This window comes from Phyllobates terribilis, unplaced genomic scaffold (genome assembly GCF_046119375.1).
Source record: "Phyllobates terribilis strain yellow unplaced genomic scaffold, ASM4611937v1 Scaffold_1__5_contigs__length_1240528914, whole genome shotgun sequence".
NCBI classification, from domain to species: domain Eukaryota; kingdom Metazoa; phylum Chordata; class Amphibia; order Anura; family Dendrobatidae; genus Phyllobates; species Phyllobates terribilis.
This window is the reverse complement of record NW_027362761.1, coordinates 459362151-459376677: the sequence shown is the minus strand read 5'-3', so window position 1 is coordinate 459376677 and position 14527 is coordinate 459362151. Positions and strand designations below refer to the sequence as shown.

General features: G+C 42.1%; 1 protein-coding gene across 4 annotated transcripts in view; it reads left to right on the top strand.

Annotated features, from left to right (window-relative positions):
* The window catches only part of ADGRV1 (adhesion G protein-coupled receptor V1), a 627077-nt gene that overhangs the window by 67743 nt on the left and 544807 nt on the right, over positions 1–14527 (top strand). For all 4 annotated transcript variants that reach the window (XR_012320105.1, XM_073678624.1, XM_073678616.1 and 1 more), the window contains one exon: positions 12078–12262. Coding sequence is in view for 3 of the 4 variants with exons in the window: in XM_073678624.1 (XP_073534725.1) it covers positions 12078–12262 (185 nt within the window). In the remaining variant the exon portion in view is untranslated. The remainder of the gene's footprint in view (positions 1–12077; positions 12263–14527) is intronic.

Genomic DNA, 14527 nt, shown 5'->3' with positions numbered 1-14527 from the left:
TAAAAATAAACTTTTTCATTCTTGCCATGCCATTTTCCATTACTTCCTGAAAAGAACCAGAAGGGTTAATGAACTACCTGAAAGTAGTTTTAAATATTTTGAGGGGTGCAGTTTTTAAAATGGTATGACTTTTTGGTGGTTTCCAACATATAGGTGTAACATACCTGGCGGCGTCCTTGCATAGTGGTCCATCTCCCACTGTGCAAGAGCGCGCACTTGATTTCCAGTCCCGACTGCCACTTTGGCTTCTTTCCATACTCTCTGCTTTGCTCTGCTCTGGCTGCTTAGGGCGACGCCCGCCAAACTTCCTGTTTCTTGTAGCTGCTGCAGACACACCCCTAAAGCGTCCTCAGCCTATTGCTGTCTGTCACCTGGTATTTAAACCAGCTCCTCCTTGGAATCCATGCCTGAGCATCTTGTTCTGTCAGTTGGCTTCTAGTCACTGATGTGCCAGGTCCTGTCTATGTTTCCTGCCTTGCGGTATCACTTCCCGTGTCTGAACTGTGTCCTGTCTGTGTACTCTAGCCAGCTGTCTTTCTGCCTTTCCTGGAGGCTGTATTTCCAGGCCCGTGTGAACACGCTCTTAGCCTGTTCCTTCTGCCCTCTAGGGGCCTCATACCTAGATCTGTTGTCTGTGTCTTTTCCCAGTGTCTGTTCCTGCCCTAACTATCTTCCAGCCTGTTTCCTGTCTCTCTCTACGCCCATATTTTCCCTTTTTCTGCAGAGTCTGAACTCGTACCTAACTCCTGCTAGTTGTCACTGTACTTCCGTTTGTGAGTTTGTGGTCCACTCGCTACTTCACTGCAAGTACCCTGTGGGTATCTGGTTCTGACTTTCCCTTCCTGTCTGTTCCGTGTGAACAGAGCCCTGTCCCCTCTGCTCTGCCTTGCTCGCTGCTCCGGCGGTTTCTGCCTGCTCTGCCTTGTTCACCGCTCCGGCGGTTCTTTCCTGCTCTGCCTTGCTCACTGCTCCGGCAGTCTCGCTCTGCTCTGACCCTTTGCTCACTGCTCCGGCAGTCTCGCTCTGCTCTGACCCTTTGCTCACTGCTCCGGCAGTCTCGCTCTGCTCTGACCCTTTGCTCACTGCTCCGGCAGTCTCGCTCTGCTCTGACCCTTTGCTCACTGCTCCGGCAGTCTCGCTCTGCTCTGACCCTTTGCTCACTGCTCCGGCAGTCTCGCTCTGCTCTGACCCTTTGCTCACTGCTCCGGCAGTCTCGCTCTGCTCTACTCTCGCTCACCGCTCCAGGCGGTCTCGTCTTGCTCTGCTCTTGCTCGCCGCTCCGGGCGGCCTCACTCTGCTGTGTTTGTCCACCGCATCTGCGGTTCTGTTCCTGAGTCCCAGTCTGTACTGGGACCTATCCACTCTGTGCTCCAACCTGTCGTACCTGCCAGTACCTCCCTGCCTGCATACCAGTCGTACTTACTAGCATCCACCTGCCTGCATACCGGCCGCACTTGTCAGTACCTCCCTGTTTGCATACCAGTCGTGCTTGCCAGCAGCCACCCGTCTGTGTGCCAGCTTAACCTGCCTGTTCCTGTATTCCCCGGTGTGGGTCAACAGCCGTGTCCGGGGTCTGACCTGGAGTAGCCCCTGGTCCCTCTGCTCGGTTCCTCCTTGGTGCACTGGCGTCGTATGCCGTCGTGCGACCTTGGTCGGATCGGGTGGATACTTAGTTACGCCCCTCCAGGCATTCACTCTCCGGTACGGTCCAGTGGAATCACTACATATACACGCACATGCCAGTCAGTCCGGGCGTGTGCATTACAATAGCAACCCCAAAGTCACTTCAAAACTGAACAGGTCCCTATAAAAATAAGTTTTGTAAATTTCCTTGAAAAAATGAAAAATTACTGCTACATTTTTAAACCTTCTAAAATGCTAACAAAATAAAACAACGCTTTACAAATGGTGCTGATGTAAAGCAGACATGATGGAAATGTTTATTAATGTTTTTGTGTGGTATGACTAGTGGGATTAAAGGGATAATCATTCAAAGTTTGAAAATAGCAATTTTTAAAACATTTTTGTCAAATTTCTGATATTTTTATAAATAAATGCAAAATATATCAACCTAAATTTACTATTATTATAAAGCATCATATTTCACAAAAAAACAGTCTCAAAATCAATGGGATATGTTGAAGTATTCCAGAGTTATAACTACATAAAGTGACACTGGTCAGATTTAAAAAAATTGGTCCCGTCACTTAGGGGTTAAATATTTGACGAAGATAACACAAGTAAACACAAAATGCTGTTTTTGAAAGAAGGTCTTTATTAAGGGAAAAAGAAATCCAAATCTACAGGGCCCTGTGTGAAAAAGTGATTTCCCCACTCCCCCATTAAAACATAAATTAAATGTGGTTTATCACATCTTTGGGAAGCTGAGTTCAATTTCCCTAGCAACACACACAGGCCTGATTACTGACACACCTGTTCTCAATCAAGATATCACTTAAATAGGACCTGTTTGACAAAGTGAAGTAGACCTAAAGAACCTCCAAAGCTAGACATCATACTGCGATCCAAAGAAATTTAGGGACAAATGAGAAACAAAGTAATTGAGATCTATCAGTCTGGAAAAGGTTATAAAGCCATTTCTAAATATTTGCGACTCCAGCGAACCACAGTGAAAGCCATTATCCACAAATGATGAAAACAGGGAACAGTGGTGAACCTTCCCAGGAGTGGCTGGCCGACCAAAATTACCCCCAGAGCACAGCGACGACTCTTCCAAGAGGTCACAAAAGACCCCACAACAACATCCAAAGACCTGCAGGCCTCACTTGCCTCAGTTAAGGTGAGTGCTCATGACTCCACAATAAGAAAGAGACTGGGCAAAAGTGGCATGCATGGCAGAGTTCCAAGATGAAAACCACTGCTGAGCAAAAAGAACATAAAGGCTCGTCTCAGTTTTGCCTGAAAACATCTTGATTATTGCCAAGACTTTTGGGAGAATACTCTGTGGACTAACGAGACAAAAGTTGAAGTTTTTGGAAGGTGTATGTCCCATTACATCTGGCATAGAAGTAATATAGCATTTCAGAAAAGGAGCATCATACCAATAGTAAAATAAGGTGGTGGTAGTGTGATGGTCTGGGTCTGTTTTGCTGCTTCAGGACCTGGAAGACTTGCTGTGGTAAATGGAATCATGAATTCTGCTGTCTACCAAAAAATCCTCAAGCTGAAGTACACTTGGGTTATGCAGCGGGACACCAGAAAGTCCACCTCTGAATGGCTTAGGAAAATCAAAATTCCTCTTTACAGACCAAGCTAATGTATGTGTTAGGCTGTTCCTACTCCCATCCATTATGTGGATGAGCACATAGAGCTGCCCAAGTCATAGAGCTTCCAGTCTTGTCTGCAATTTCCCGATGTGACTGGCCCAATAAGTTCAGCATTTGTCTGTTCGTAGGCCAAATTCAGACATCTGTGAAAACAGTCCTTGTATGGACCATGATGTACACTTCTGACCCGAACTCAAAAATCTATATAAGACTTTTGGGTTGGGAGACCCCTGGCCCATCTTTACATCATGGTATACAGTTTCATGGACTTCTAAATTAGGCTTACGGGTGTGTTCACATGTTCAGGTATTTAGAAACAGTTTTTAAATCCAAAGACAAAAGTATATTACAAAGTATAGGATCAGCGTTTGCTTTAGGCCTCTTTAACATGGACATATTTGTGTTATGTATTTCATCCGTTTTATACTATATTAGACTGCTGTATGCTGCCGATGTATACATTGTAGGTCATCTATTTAATTAAACTAACAAGTGACAACTTATGTCAAATAGAGAAGTTGAGTTCTTTGATATAGGAAAAAATACAGCTGCACAAAATAAACAACTCCAATATTCATATAATAGGAAACAGAATATAAACGGTTCCTAGTGTTTTACTCTTCACCGTAAATGTATTAACGGTTGAGAATAGCGCGTGTAATTAATGTTTCTGTACCTAACAAAAAATAGAAAAGTTGTATATCGGCTCACCAACTGTTGAAAAATGCCTGGAATTGAGGTGCGATGCACGGAGGCTTCAGACCGACTTCTGGGTGTAGATATAGCAGCAAAATGGAAAAATCCAGCAGCCACAGGAAATGAGGTATGTATATTAAAACATTATTTTATTAGCAACATAGTTAAAAAATGGGAAAAATTTTAAATCAAATCATGCAAAGAAAATAAAAGGACACGGGTCTATGCGTTTCGAGAATAGCCACTTGGTCAGGACTAAGAGTGGTTATGCTCGAATTGCATAGACCCGTGTCCTTTTATTATCTTTGTATGTTTTTGATTTTTAATGTTTGATTATTTACTATGTTGCTAATAAAATAATGTTTTAATATACTTATCTCACTTCCTGCGGATGCTGGATTTTTCCTATTTTCTGCTAGTTTCTGCACCTATCTACGATGCGGACGACTGCACCTAGCAGAACATGGACGCTGTTATGTCCACAATATGTGTCAAGAATTAAAATTCAGAAATGGTAAAATGTACCAAATGCATACTGTGTGGACGAGGTCAAGACATTTTTTGCCTATATTGTCTACAGTGGTCAAATCCCAATTACTTACCAGGCACTAAAAATAGTGTGTGATTTATACCGTAAATAGATACGTAGAAAAGTGCAGGTCAGGCCGGTGCTAGGTCTTTTGTCTTGCTGCCCCAGGCATCGCTGCTCAGTTGCCTTTACATCTCTGCATGCAAGATCCTATATTAAATTACAATACCTATCATCCACACTGAAACTGAAAGATAATATTTTACACTCCAATTGAGCTGTTTTTGGTTTATACTTAGTCTAAATAATATAATATGTAACATAAAATTATTATATAAAGTTCTGGCAAGCTCCTTATACATTCATGAAGTTTCAATATATGTCAAAAGAAAGGTCAGTAGATTACAACTTCCCGATTCAGGATACAATATCAACAAACAAACTCAAGCTGAATCAGCCAAGTTTCAAGGAAGATATGAATACAATTATTAAAATGAAATCATTTTTATTTCCAATAAATTGTTAAAAAAAAATTTTTATATAAAAAACAGGTACTTTCAAAAATCACAAAGTCAAATCGCAATTACAAGCTTGTATAATTATAGTAGGCTGTCTCCTTTAATATTAACAGTGTCAAGATACTCTAATATCCATTTCTATTGCACTCATTCCATAATAATAAGGTGCTGAAAAGAAGATTCAGAGACCTAAAGTGCAAGTGCAGAAAAGTTTTTCCTCTCTGTATAAAAAGTATATAAATATATTCATTTTTAGTTGTATTTTGTATTTTAGACAATGTAATGTGAAAAAAGGAGAAAAAAGGGGGGGGGGGGATTGAAACCAGCAACAATTAATTTAATGGATAAGGTGCTATGCATGTAAAGGCAAATTCATTCAGAGTTCACAGAAAGCAGGCATGATAATTCTATGGAGAGTACTTACATAGCTTAATGTCTAACTCGTGAAGATGAGACTGCGATTTACCCTGGATGACGACGCTGTTTCGCCTTGGGCACCCTATTGAAGAAGCCTAAAAATTAATATATTTATATACACTGCTCAAAAAAATAAAGGGAACACTTAAACAACAGAATATAACTCCAAGTAAATCAAACTTCTGTGAAATCAAACTGTCCACTTAGGAAGCAACACTGATTCACAATCAATTTCACATGCTGTTGTGCAAATGGAATAGACAATAGATGGAAATTATTGGCAATTATCAAGACACCCTCAATAAAGGAGTGGTTCTGCAGGTGGGGACCACAGACCACATTTCAGTACCAATGCTTTCTGGCTGATGTTTTGGTCACTTTTGAATGTTGGTTGTGCTTTCACACTCGTGGTAGCATGAGACGGACTCTACAACCCACAGAAGTTGCTCAGGTAGTGCAGCTCATCCAGGATGGCACATCAATGCGAACTGTGGCAAGAAGGTGTCTGTCAGCGTAGTATCCAGAGGCTGGAGGTGCTACCAGGAGACAGGCCAGTACACCAGGAGACGTGGAGGGGGCCGTAGGAGGGCAACAACCCAGCAGCAGGACCACTACCTCCGCCTTTGTGCAAGGAAGAACAGGAGGAGCACTGCCAGAGCCCTGCAAAATGACCTCCAGCAGGCCACAAATGTGCATGTGTCTGCACAAACAGTTAGAAACCGACTCCATGAGGGTGGTATGAGGGCCCGACGTCCACAGATGGGGGTTGTGCTCACAGCCCAACACCGTGAAGGATGCTTGGCATTTGCCATAGAACACCAGGATTGGTATAAGATGAAAGCAGGTTCACACTGAGCACATGTGACAGACGTGACAGAGTCTGGAGACGCCACGGAGAGCGATCTGCTGCCTGCAACATCCTTCAGCATGACCGGTTTGGCAGTGGGTCAGTAATGGTGTGGGGTGGCATTTTTTCGGAGGGCCGCACAGCCCTCCATGTGCTCGCCAGAGGTAGCCTGATTTCCATGAGGTACCGAGATGAGATCCTCAGACCCCTTGTGAGACCATATGCTGGTGCGGTTAGCCCTGGGTTCCTCCTAATGCAGGACAATGCCAGACCTCATGTGGCTGGAGTGTGTCAGCAGTTCCTGCAAGATGAAGGCATTGAAGCTATGGACTGGCCCGCCCGTTCCCCAGACCTGAATCCGATTGAGCCCATCTGGGACATCATGTCTCGCTCCATCCACCAACGTCACGTTGCACCACAGACTGTCCAGGAGTTGGCGGATGCTTTAGTCCAGGTCTGGGAGGAGATCCCACAGGAGACCATCCGCAACCTCATCAGGAGCATGCCCAGGCATTGTAGGGAGGTCATACAGGCACGTGGAGGCCACACACAATACTGAGCCTCATTTTGACTAGTTTTAAGGACATTACATCATGGTTGGATCAGCCTGTAGTGTGTTTTTCCACTTTAATTTTGGGCGTGACTCCAAATCCAGGTCTCCTTTGGTTAATAAATGTGATTTCCATTGATGATTTTTGTGTGATTTTGTTGTCAGCACATTCAACTTTGTACAGAGCAAAGTATTCAATGAGAATATTTCATTCATTCAGATCTAGGATGTGTTATTTGAGTGTTCCCTTTATTTTTTTGAGCAGTGTACTTTTTATACAGAGAGGAAAAACTTTTTTGCACTTGCACTTTAGGTCTCTGAATTTTTGACTAAGGGGATATAATTTATATTAAAAATCTTGTTTTCAGCACCTTATTGTTAGGGAATGAGTGCAATAGAAATGGATATTAGAGTATCTTGACACTGTTAATATTAAAGGAGACAGCCTACTATAATTATACAAGCTTGTAATTGAGATTTGAGTTTGTGATTTTTGAAAGTACCTGTTTTTTATATATAAATTATTTTTTTTAACAATTTATTGGAAATAAAAATGATTTCATTTTAATAATTGTATTCATATCTTCCTTGAAACTGGGCTGATTCAGCTTGAGTTTGTTTGTTGATATTGATTCATGAAGTTTCATTAAGAAAACTCTAGCTTTTGGTGTGTGTCCTGGTCATAGCCCACCCAACATAGATTGCCATATATATTCACTGGGATAAAATATGTATAGTACCTACAAATGTCTGATGCCATGAGCTAGACCCTGCCAGAAATACTCGATTGTATAAATGAATTTCTGCAAAATTATTGTAATATTATCAACACTTAATTATATAACTGAGCCGCAAAAAATGTGAAGGCAGAGACCATGAGTGGCCGCTAAGAGGGAGAAGGTTTTAGTGAATTATTGATAATAATTATGAAACCTCTCTTAGAACAGGAGTAATTGCATAGTCTCCAACATCCATTAGTCTTAGAAATAGAAGACTTGTAACGTAAGACATTGTTAGCATCCCTGGAAAAGGTTCTGCCGCTGGTATTAATTACTTGCTCTGCTCACTCAGGGAAGACACCGGCACATACAGTAGTAAGTACACCCAAAGTCTATGTATTTCTACTTTTTGCTACTGCTGTATCACTTATAGAAGAAATTATTGTATCCACTGGGTTTTCTTTTGTGAGAATGTTCTATGTATTGGTTGCATTAAGTACTGGGCTCTTGAGATTCAGAGCAGCATTCTGTGAATGCAAATTTTAGCATTATAGTAGTATTAGGCCACACTAGATAATGGACAGCTTTATGGTATGTGTACACAGAATTTTTTGAGGTGTCTTTTGGAGGTCCTGTCCGAAAGACACTGGAAAAAAATCACTCAAAAAAAACCTCTTCAAAATGAAAAAAAGGCTATGTTCAGATTGCTCTCTTGGCAGCAAAAACACTGCGTTGAAAACGCCTGATTTCAACATTTCCGTGGCATTTTTGTTGCTTTTTTTGCAGGTTTTTTTGTGCAGAATACATGTATGCTCTGTGTACTGCACACGTGTTATAAAATTAGCTTAAGGCGACGGCCCCACTATCAGTGTTTGGTCAGGAGTGGGAGCAAAAACCAGGAGTGGGTGATAAATGCAGAATTGGTGACTTGTTTCTATTATACCTTTTCTCTGATTGTTCCTCACCTGATTTTGGCTCCCACTCCTGAGAAAAAATACTGACCGAATACTGACCAAATACTGATAGTGGGGCCGTGGCCTTAGTATCCAACTCACGCTGGGAAAACGTTGCTCCATTTTTTGCAGCGCTTTTTAATTTTCTCATGGTTTTCTATTGGCGAAAAAATGCTGCAAAAATGTTTAAAGAATTGACATGTTGCAGATTTCAAAAATGCTGCAGTTGTCAAACTCAGTCAGGAAAAAAAAGTGTGCGTGTCTGAAATCTCATAAGTTTTGCTTGTACTGTAATAAGCAGCTTACAATTTGCATTATAAACGCTTCAAAAACACAATGTGTGAACATAGCCTTATACTCCATAAAAGAGAGCTTTTTTAAGCGGTTTTCACTTGAAAACTTGTTGTTTTTGACTTCCTGAAAAAAAAAAAATGACCTGCACAAACGCTTAAGATTATGTGCTCACAGGGTTTTTCAAAGAGTTCATGGGTCATAAACTGAATGCAGAAAAGAAGTAATTCCCGACACTGACGTGTTTTTGTTGAAAAAAGCCTGGGACAGGCTGAAACGTCCTTTGGAGCAATGAAATAAAAGAGCAATTATTCATTGAACACGTGAGTGCTGGAAATTACTTCCTCTCTCCTTTTACTCCACGTGCACCTCGTTAACGGAGTGCTGATTCCTGTTTCCATAAACTGAATGGAAACTCTTCAAATTGTCCTCCAAATCTCAAAACTAGGTTATGCTCCGAAAACTCAGCAAAAAGACTCTGCGTGCATACACCATGAGAAAACAGAAAACCGGCACCTTTGTACGGGGCAGAAAATTGCAAAGAGACATGCGACACCTCTCCCTTTGGTACCGGGTGCTTATCCAGAAAAAGTAGTCAATGATATCATGTAAACAAATAAGAAAAAAGAGGATAGCACTCACCGGTCCATAAAACATACCCCTTTATTGTATCACTTTAAAAGCAACATGTGGGCTAGACAGCGGAACACTATTCCTGCACTGGAATAGTGTTCCGCTGGACTGTAATAGTGTTCCGCTGGACTGGAATAGTGTTCCGCTGGACTGTAATAGTGTTCCGCTGGACTGGAAAAGTGTTCCGCTGGACTGGAATAGTGTTCCGCTGGACTGTAATAGTGTTCCGCTGGACTGTAATAGTGTTCCGCTGGACTGGAATAGTGTTCCGCTGGACTGGAATAGTGTTCCGCTGGACTGTAATAGTGTTCCGCTGGACTGTAATAGTGTTCCGCTGGACTGTAATAGTGTTCCGCTGGACTGGAATAGTGTTCCGCTGGACTGGAATAGTGTTCCGCTGTCTAGCCCTCATGTTGCTTTTAAAGTGATACAATAAAGGAGTATGTTTTATGGACCGGTGAGTGCTATCCTCTTTTTTTCTTATTTGTTTACATGAGACTCCGCGTGCATACAACCTAAAGGTAGCATGTCAGCTGATTCATTCTGGAAATTACAGGTGCCCTCATTGCAGACATCTATGTTTAGGCCACAGCCCCACTATCAGTATTTGGTCAGTATTGGGTCAGTATTTTTTCTCAGAAGTGAGAGACAAATCCAGGAGTGGGTGATAAATGCAGAATTGGTGACTCACCTGGTTTTGGCTTCCACTCCTGAGAAAAAATACTGACTGAATACTGACCAAATACTGATAGTGGGGCCGTTGCCTTACTCTAAAACACTGCACCATGTAAAAAAGAGACAGGAGAATAATAATCTTGGGGAGAAGGGGAGGTCCTTCTCAGCTTGATTGACATTTCTTACAATACATAAATAAGGAGAGACCTCTACATTTAGCTGGGTAGTAAGAATCCAGCAGACACTGATTAAATGTGACAATTAACTTAGTGTCGACCCATCACAATGATATTGTTGTTCCTAGCCAAACACTTCATTTGTATAAAGGGTTTTACGATCAGACTGGTGGATTTTAACACGTCTGATCCTTTTGTTTTAGTTGTGGCATACACACATCTAATAATTTCCTATGGGTTTGTATTGTGACCTGTGACCTAATGTGACTGTAACACAGAGTCAAATATGTTTTCAAATGCGTTTTGTTTTCCGTTGCTGGTCACAAGTTGCATGCGGCTCAGTTGCCACAGAGTTTAATTCAAGTTGCATGGGACTATGATTTGTAGATACAGGTGCATCTCACAAAATTAGAATATTATCAAAAAGTTAATTTATTTCAGTTCCTCAATACAAAAAGTGAAACTCATATATTATATAGAGTCATTACAAACAGAGTGATCTATTTCAAGTGTTCATTTCTGTTAATGTTGATGATTATGGCTTACAGCCAATGAAAACACAAAAGTCATTATCTCACTAAATTAAAATAATTAACAAAACAACACCTGCAAATGCTTCCTACGTGTTTAAAAAGTTCCCTTAGTCTGTGTCAGTAGGCTCCACAATCTTTGGGAACACTGCTGAGTTGACAGATGTCCAGAAGGCAGTCATTGACACACTCCACAAGGTCCCAGAGTTCCAATTTTCATTTGGAAATTAAGGTCCCAGAGTCTGGAGGAAGCGAGGAGAGGCCACAATCCAAGCTGCTTGAGGTCTAGTGTGAAGTTTCCACCATTAGTGATGGTTTGAGGAGCCATGTCATCTGCTGGTGTAGGTCCACTGTGTTTTATCAAGACCAAAGTCAGCACAGCCGTCTGCCAGGAAATTTTAGAGCTCTTCATGCCTCCCTCTGCAGGCAAGCTTTATGGAGATGGACATTTCATTCTCCAGCAGGACTTGGCACCTGTCCACACTGCCAAAAGTACCAATACCTGGTTTAAAAACAACAGTATCACTGTGCTTGATTGGCCAACAAACTCGCCTGACTTTAACCCCATAGAGAATCTATGGGGTTTTGTCAAGAGGAAGAAGAGAGACACCAGACCCAACAATGCAGATGACCTGAAGGCTGTTATCAAAGCAACCTGGGCTTCCATAACACCTCAGCAGTGCCACAGGCTGATCGCCTCCATGCCAAACCGCATTGATGCAGTAATTGATGCAAAAGGAGCCCCGACCAAGTATTGAGTGCATTTACTGAACATACATTTCTGTAGGCCAACATTTCGGATTTTAAAAACATTTTTCAAGCTGTTATTATAAAGTATTCTAATTTACTGAGATAATGACTTTTGTGTTTTCATTGGCTGTAAGCCATAATCATCAACATTAATGGAAATAAACACTTGAAATAGATCACTCTGTTTGTAATGACTCTATATAATATATGAGTTACACTTTTTGTATTGAAGAACTGAAATAAATAAACTTTTTGATGATATTCTAATTTTGTGAGATGCACCTGTAATTTCTTTGTGAAATGGCTTTTTTACGCAAAATCAAAGCTCTAAAATAGTCATGTGGACACAAGTCACAGAACAAATCACACAAATGGTGACCGTCAATGTTCTGCCTCCGCCATATTGTCATTTACGAGATCATATAGGGTTTCAGACGTTTGCTTTAATACCTATTTATCCTAGTTTAGAATGAGTGTTTTCAGAGTCTGTTTTCTTTCTCTTTCAGGGATGCCCTCTGCTCCTTCCACTGCACTTATTTTCTTAGCATTATTAGTCACGGCCATATCAGGACAAACACAAGTGCAATTTGCTGGACAAACTGAATTTTTTGTAAATGAAACTGCGACTACAGTCATACGTCTGGTGATTGAAAGGACGGGAGTCCCTGTTAACATCACTGCAATAGTCCTGGTAAGAGAACATAAGGGTATTACATAATGTGTGCAGATTGCACCAGGTGTCTATTCATTATCACCACTTTATAGTATTTATTTGTAAAAAGTGATAAATATGTATAGTATTAAATATGGATACAATTACCAATCTGCTCTTTTTTTTTTTTTCATTTTACATTGCTCAAAAAAATAAAGGGATCACTCAAATAACACATCCTAGATCTGAATGAATGAAATATTCTCATTTAATACTTTGTTCTGTACAAAGTTGAATGTGCTGACAACAAAATCACACAAAAATCATCAATGGAAATCTAATTTATTAACCGATGGAGGCCTGGATTTGGAGTCACCCCCAAAATTAAAGTGGAAAAACACACTATAGGCTGATCCAACTTTGATGTAATGTCCTTAAAACAAGTCAAAATGAGGCTCAGTATTGTGTGTGGCCTCCACGTGCCTGTATGACCTCCCTACAACGCCTGGGCATGCTTCTGATGAGGTTGCGGATGGTCTCCTGTGGGATCTCCTCCCAGACCTGGACTAAAGCATCCGCCAACTCCTGGACAGTCTGTGGTGCAACGTGACGTTGGTGGATGGAGCGAGACATGATGTCCCAGATGTGCTCAATCGGATTCAGGTCTGGTGAACGGGCGGGCCAGTCCATAGCTTCAATGCCTTCATCTTGCAGGAACTGCTGACACACTCCAGCCACATGAGGTCTGGCATTGTCCTGCATTAGGAGGAACCCAGGGCCAACCGCACCAGCATATGGTCTCACAAGGGGTCTGAGGATCTCATCTCGGTACCTAATGGCAGTCAGGCTACTTCTGGCGAGCACATGGAGGGCTGTGCGGCCCTCCAAAGAAATGCCACCCCACACCATTACTGACCCACGGCCAAACTGGTCATGCTGAAGGATGTTGCAGGCAGCAGATCGCTCTCCACGGCGTCTCCAGACTCTGTCACGTCTGTCACATGTGCTCAGTGTGAACCTGCTTTCATCTGTGAAGAGCACAGGGCACTAGTGACAACTTTGCCAATCCTGGTGTTCTGTTGCAAATGCCAAGCGTCCTGCACGGTGTTGAGCTGTGGACATCGGGCCCTCATACCACCCACATGGAGCCAGTTTCTAACCGTTTGTGTAGACACATGCACATTTGTGGCCTGCTGGAGGTCATTTTGCAGGACTCTGGCAGTTCTCCTTCTGTTCCTCCTTGCACAAAGGCGGAGGTAGTGGTCCTGCTGCTGGGTTGTTGCCCTCCTACGGCCCCCTCCACGTCTCCTGGTGTACTGGCCTGTCTCCTGTTAGCGCCTCCAGCCTCTGGACACTACTCTGAAAGACACAGCAAACCTTCTTGCCACAGCTCGCATTGATGTGCCATCCTGGATGAGCTGCACTACCTGAGCAACTTCTGTGGGTTGTAGAGTCGGTCTCATGCTACCACGAGAGTGAAAGCACAACCAAAATTCAAAAGTGACCAAAACATCAGATAGAAAGCTTTGGTACTGAGATGTGGTCTGTGGTCCCCACCTGCAGAACCACTCCTTTATTGAGGGTGTCTTGATAATTGGCAATAATTTCCATCTATTGTCTATTCCATTTGCACAACAGCATGTGAAATTGATTGTGAATCAGTGTTGCTTCCTAAGTGGACAGTTTGATTTCACAAAAGTTTGATTTACTTGGAGTTATATTCTGTTGTTTAAATGTTCCCTTTATTTTTTTGAGCTGTGTATTTGCTGTGACTGTGCACATTTACTTTCTGAGCATTACTGTAGAGCTCTTCTAATGCTGAAAGTGCAGGAAATGTGTGTCCAATTTATTGCAGTAAATTGGCATAATCTCTGCTGAAAGCAGACCAGCGCCACTAATCTATATTTAATCAGTGTTAACATCTTAGTTATTTTTAGGTTAAATTCACAATTAAGCCCTTGTTGGTTCATGATAGCAATATAACCAAAGACCTGTCATGGTCATCTAGATTTTCTCCACACTGATTCACTGCTGTCAGTCAGAGCCGGGCATGGTTACAGCCGCCGATCACTATGTACTTACAAGTGACTGAAAAGGCTGTGTGCCCACTATGCGTTTTTTAAGCGTTTCCGCAGCGGAAATTCCGCCACAGAAACGCTTAAAAAAACACTTAATAAAAGGTCTGCCATGTTCCCCAATGATAATCCGTATGTGCTGTGCACATGCTGCGGAAATTTCTGCTGCAGATTATCATTGCGGAAAAATCCGCAGCACTACCATTAATTTTGCGTAATCGCGGCGTTT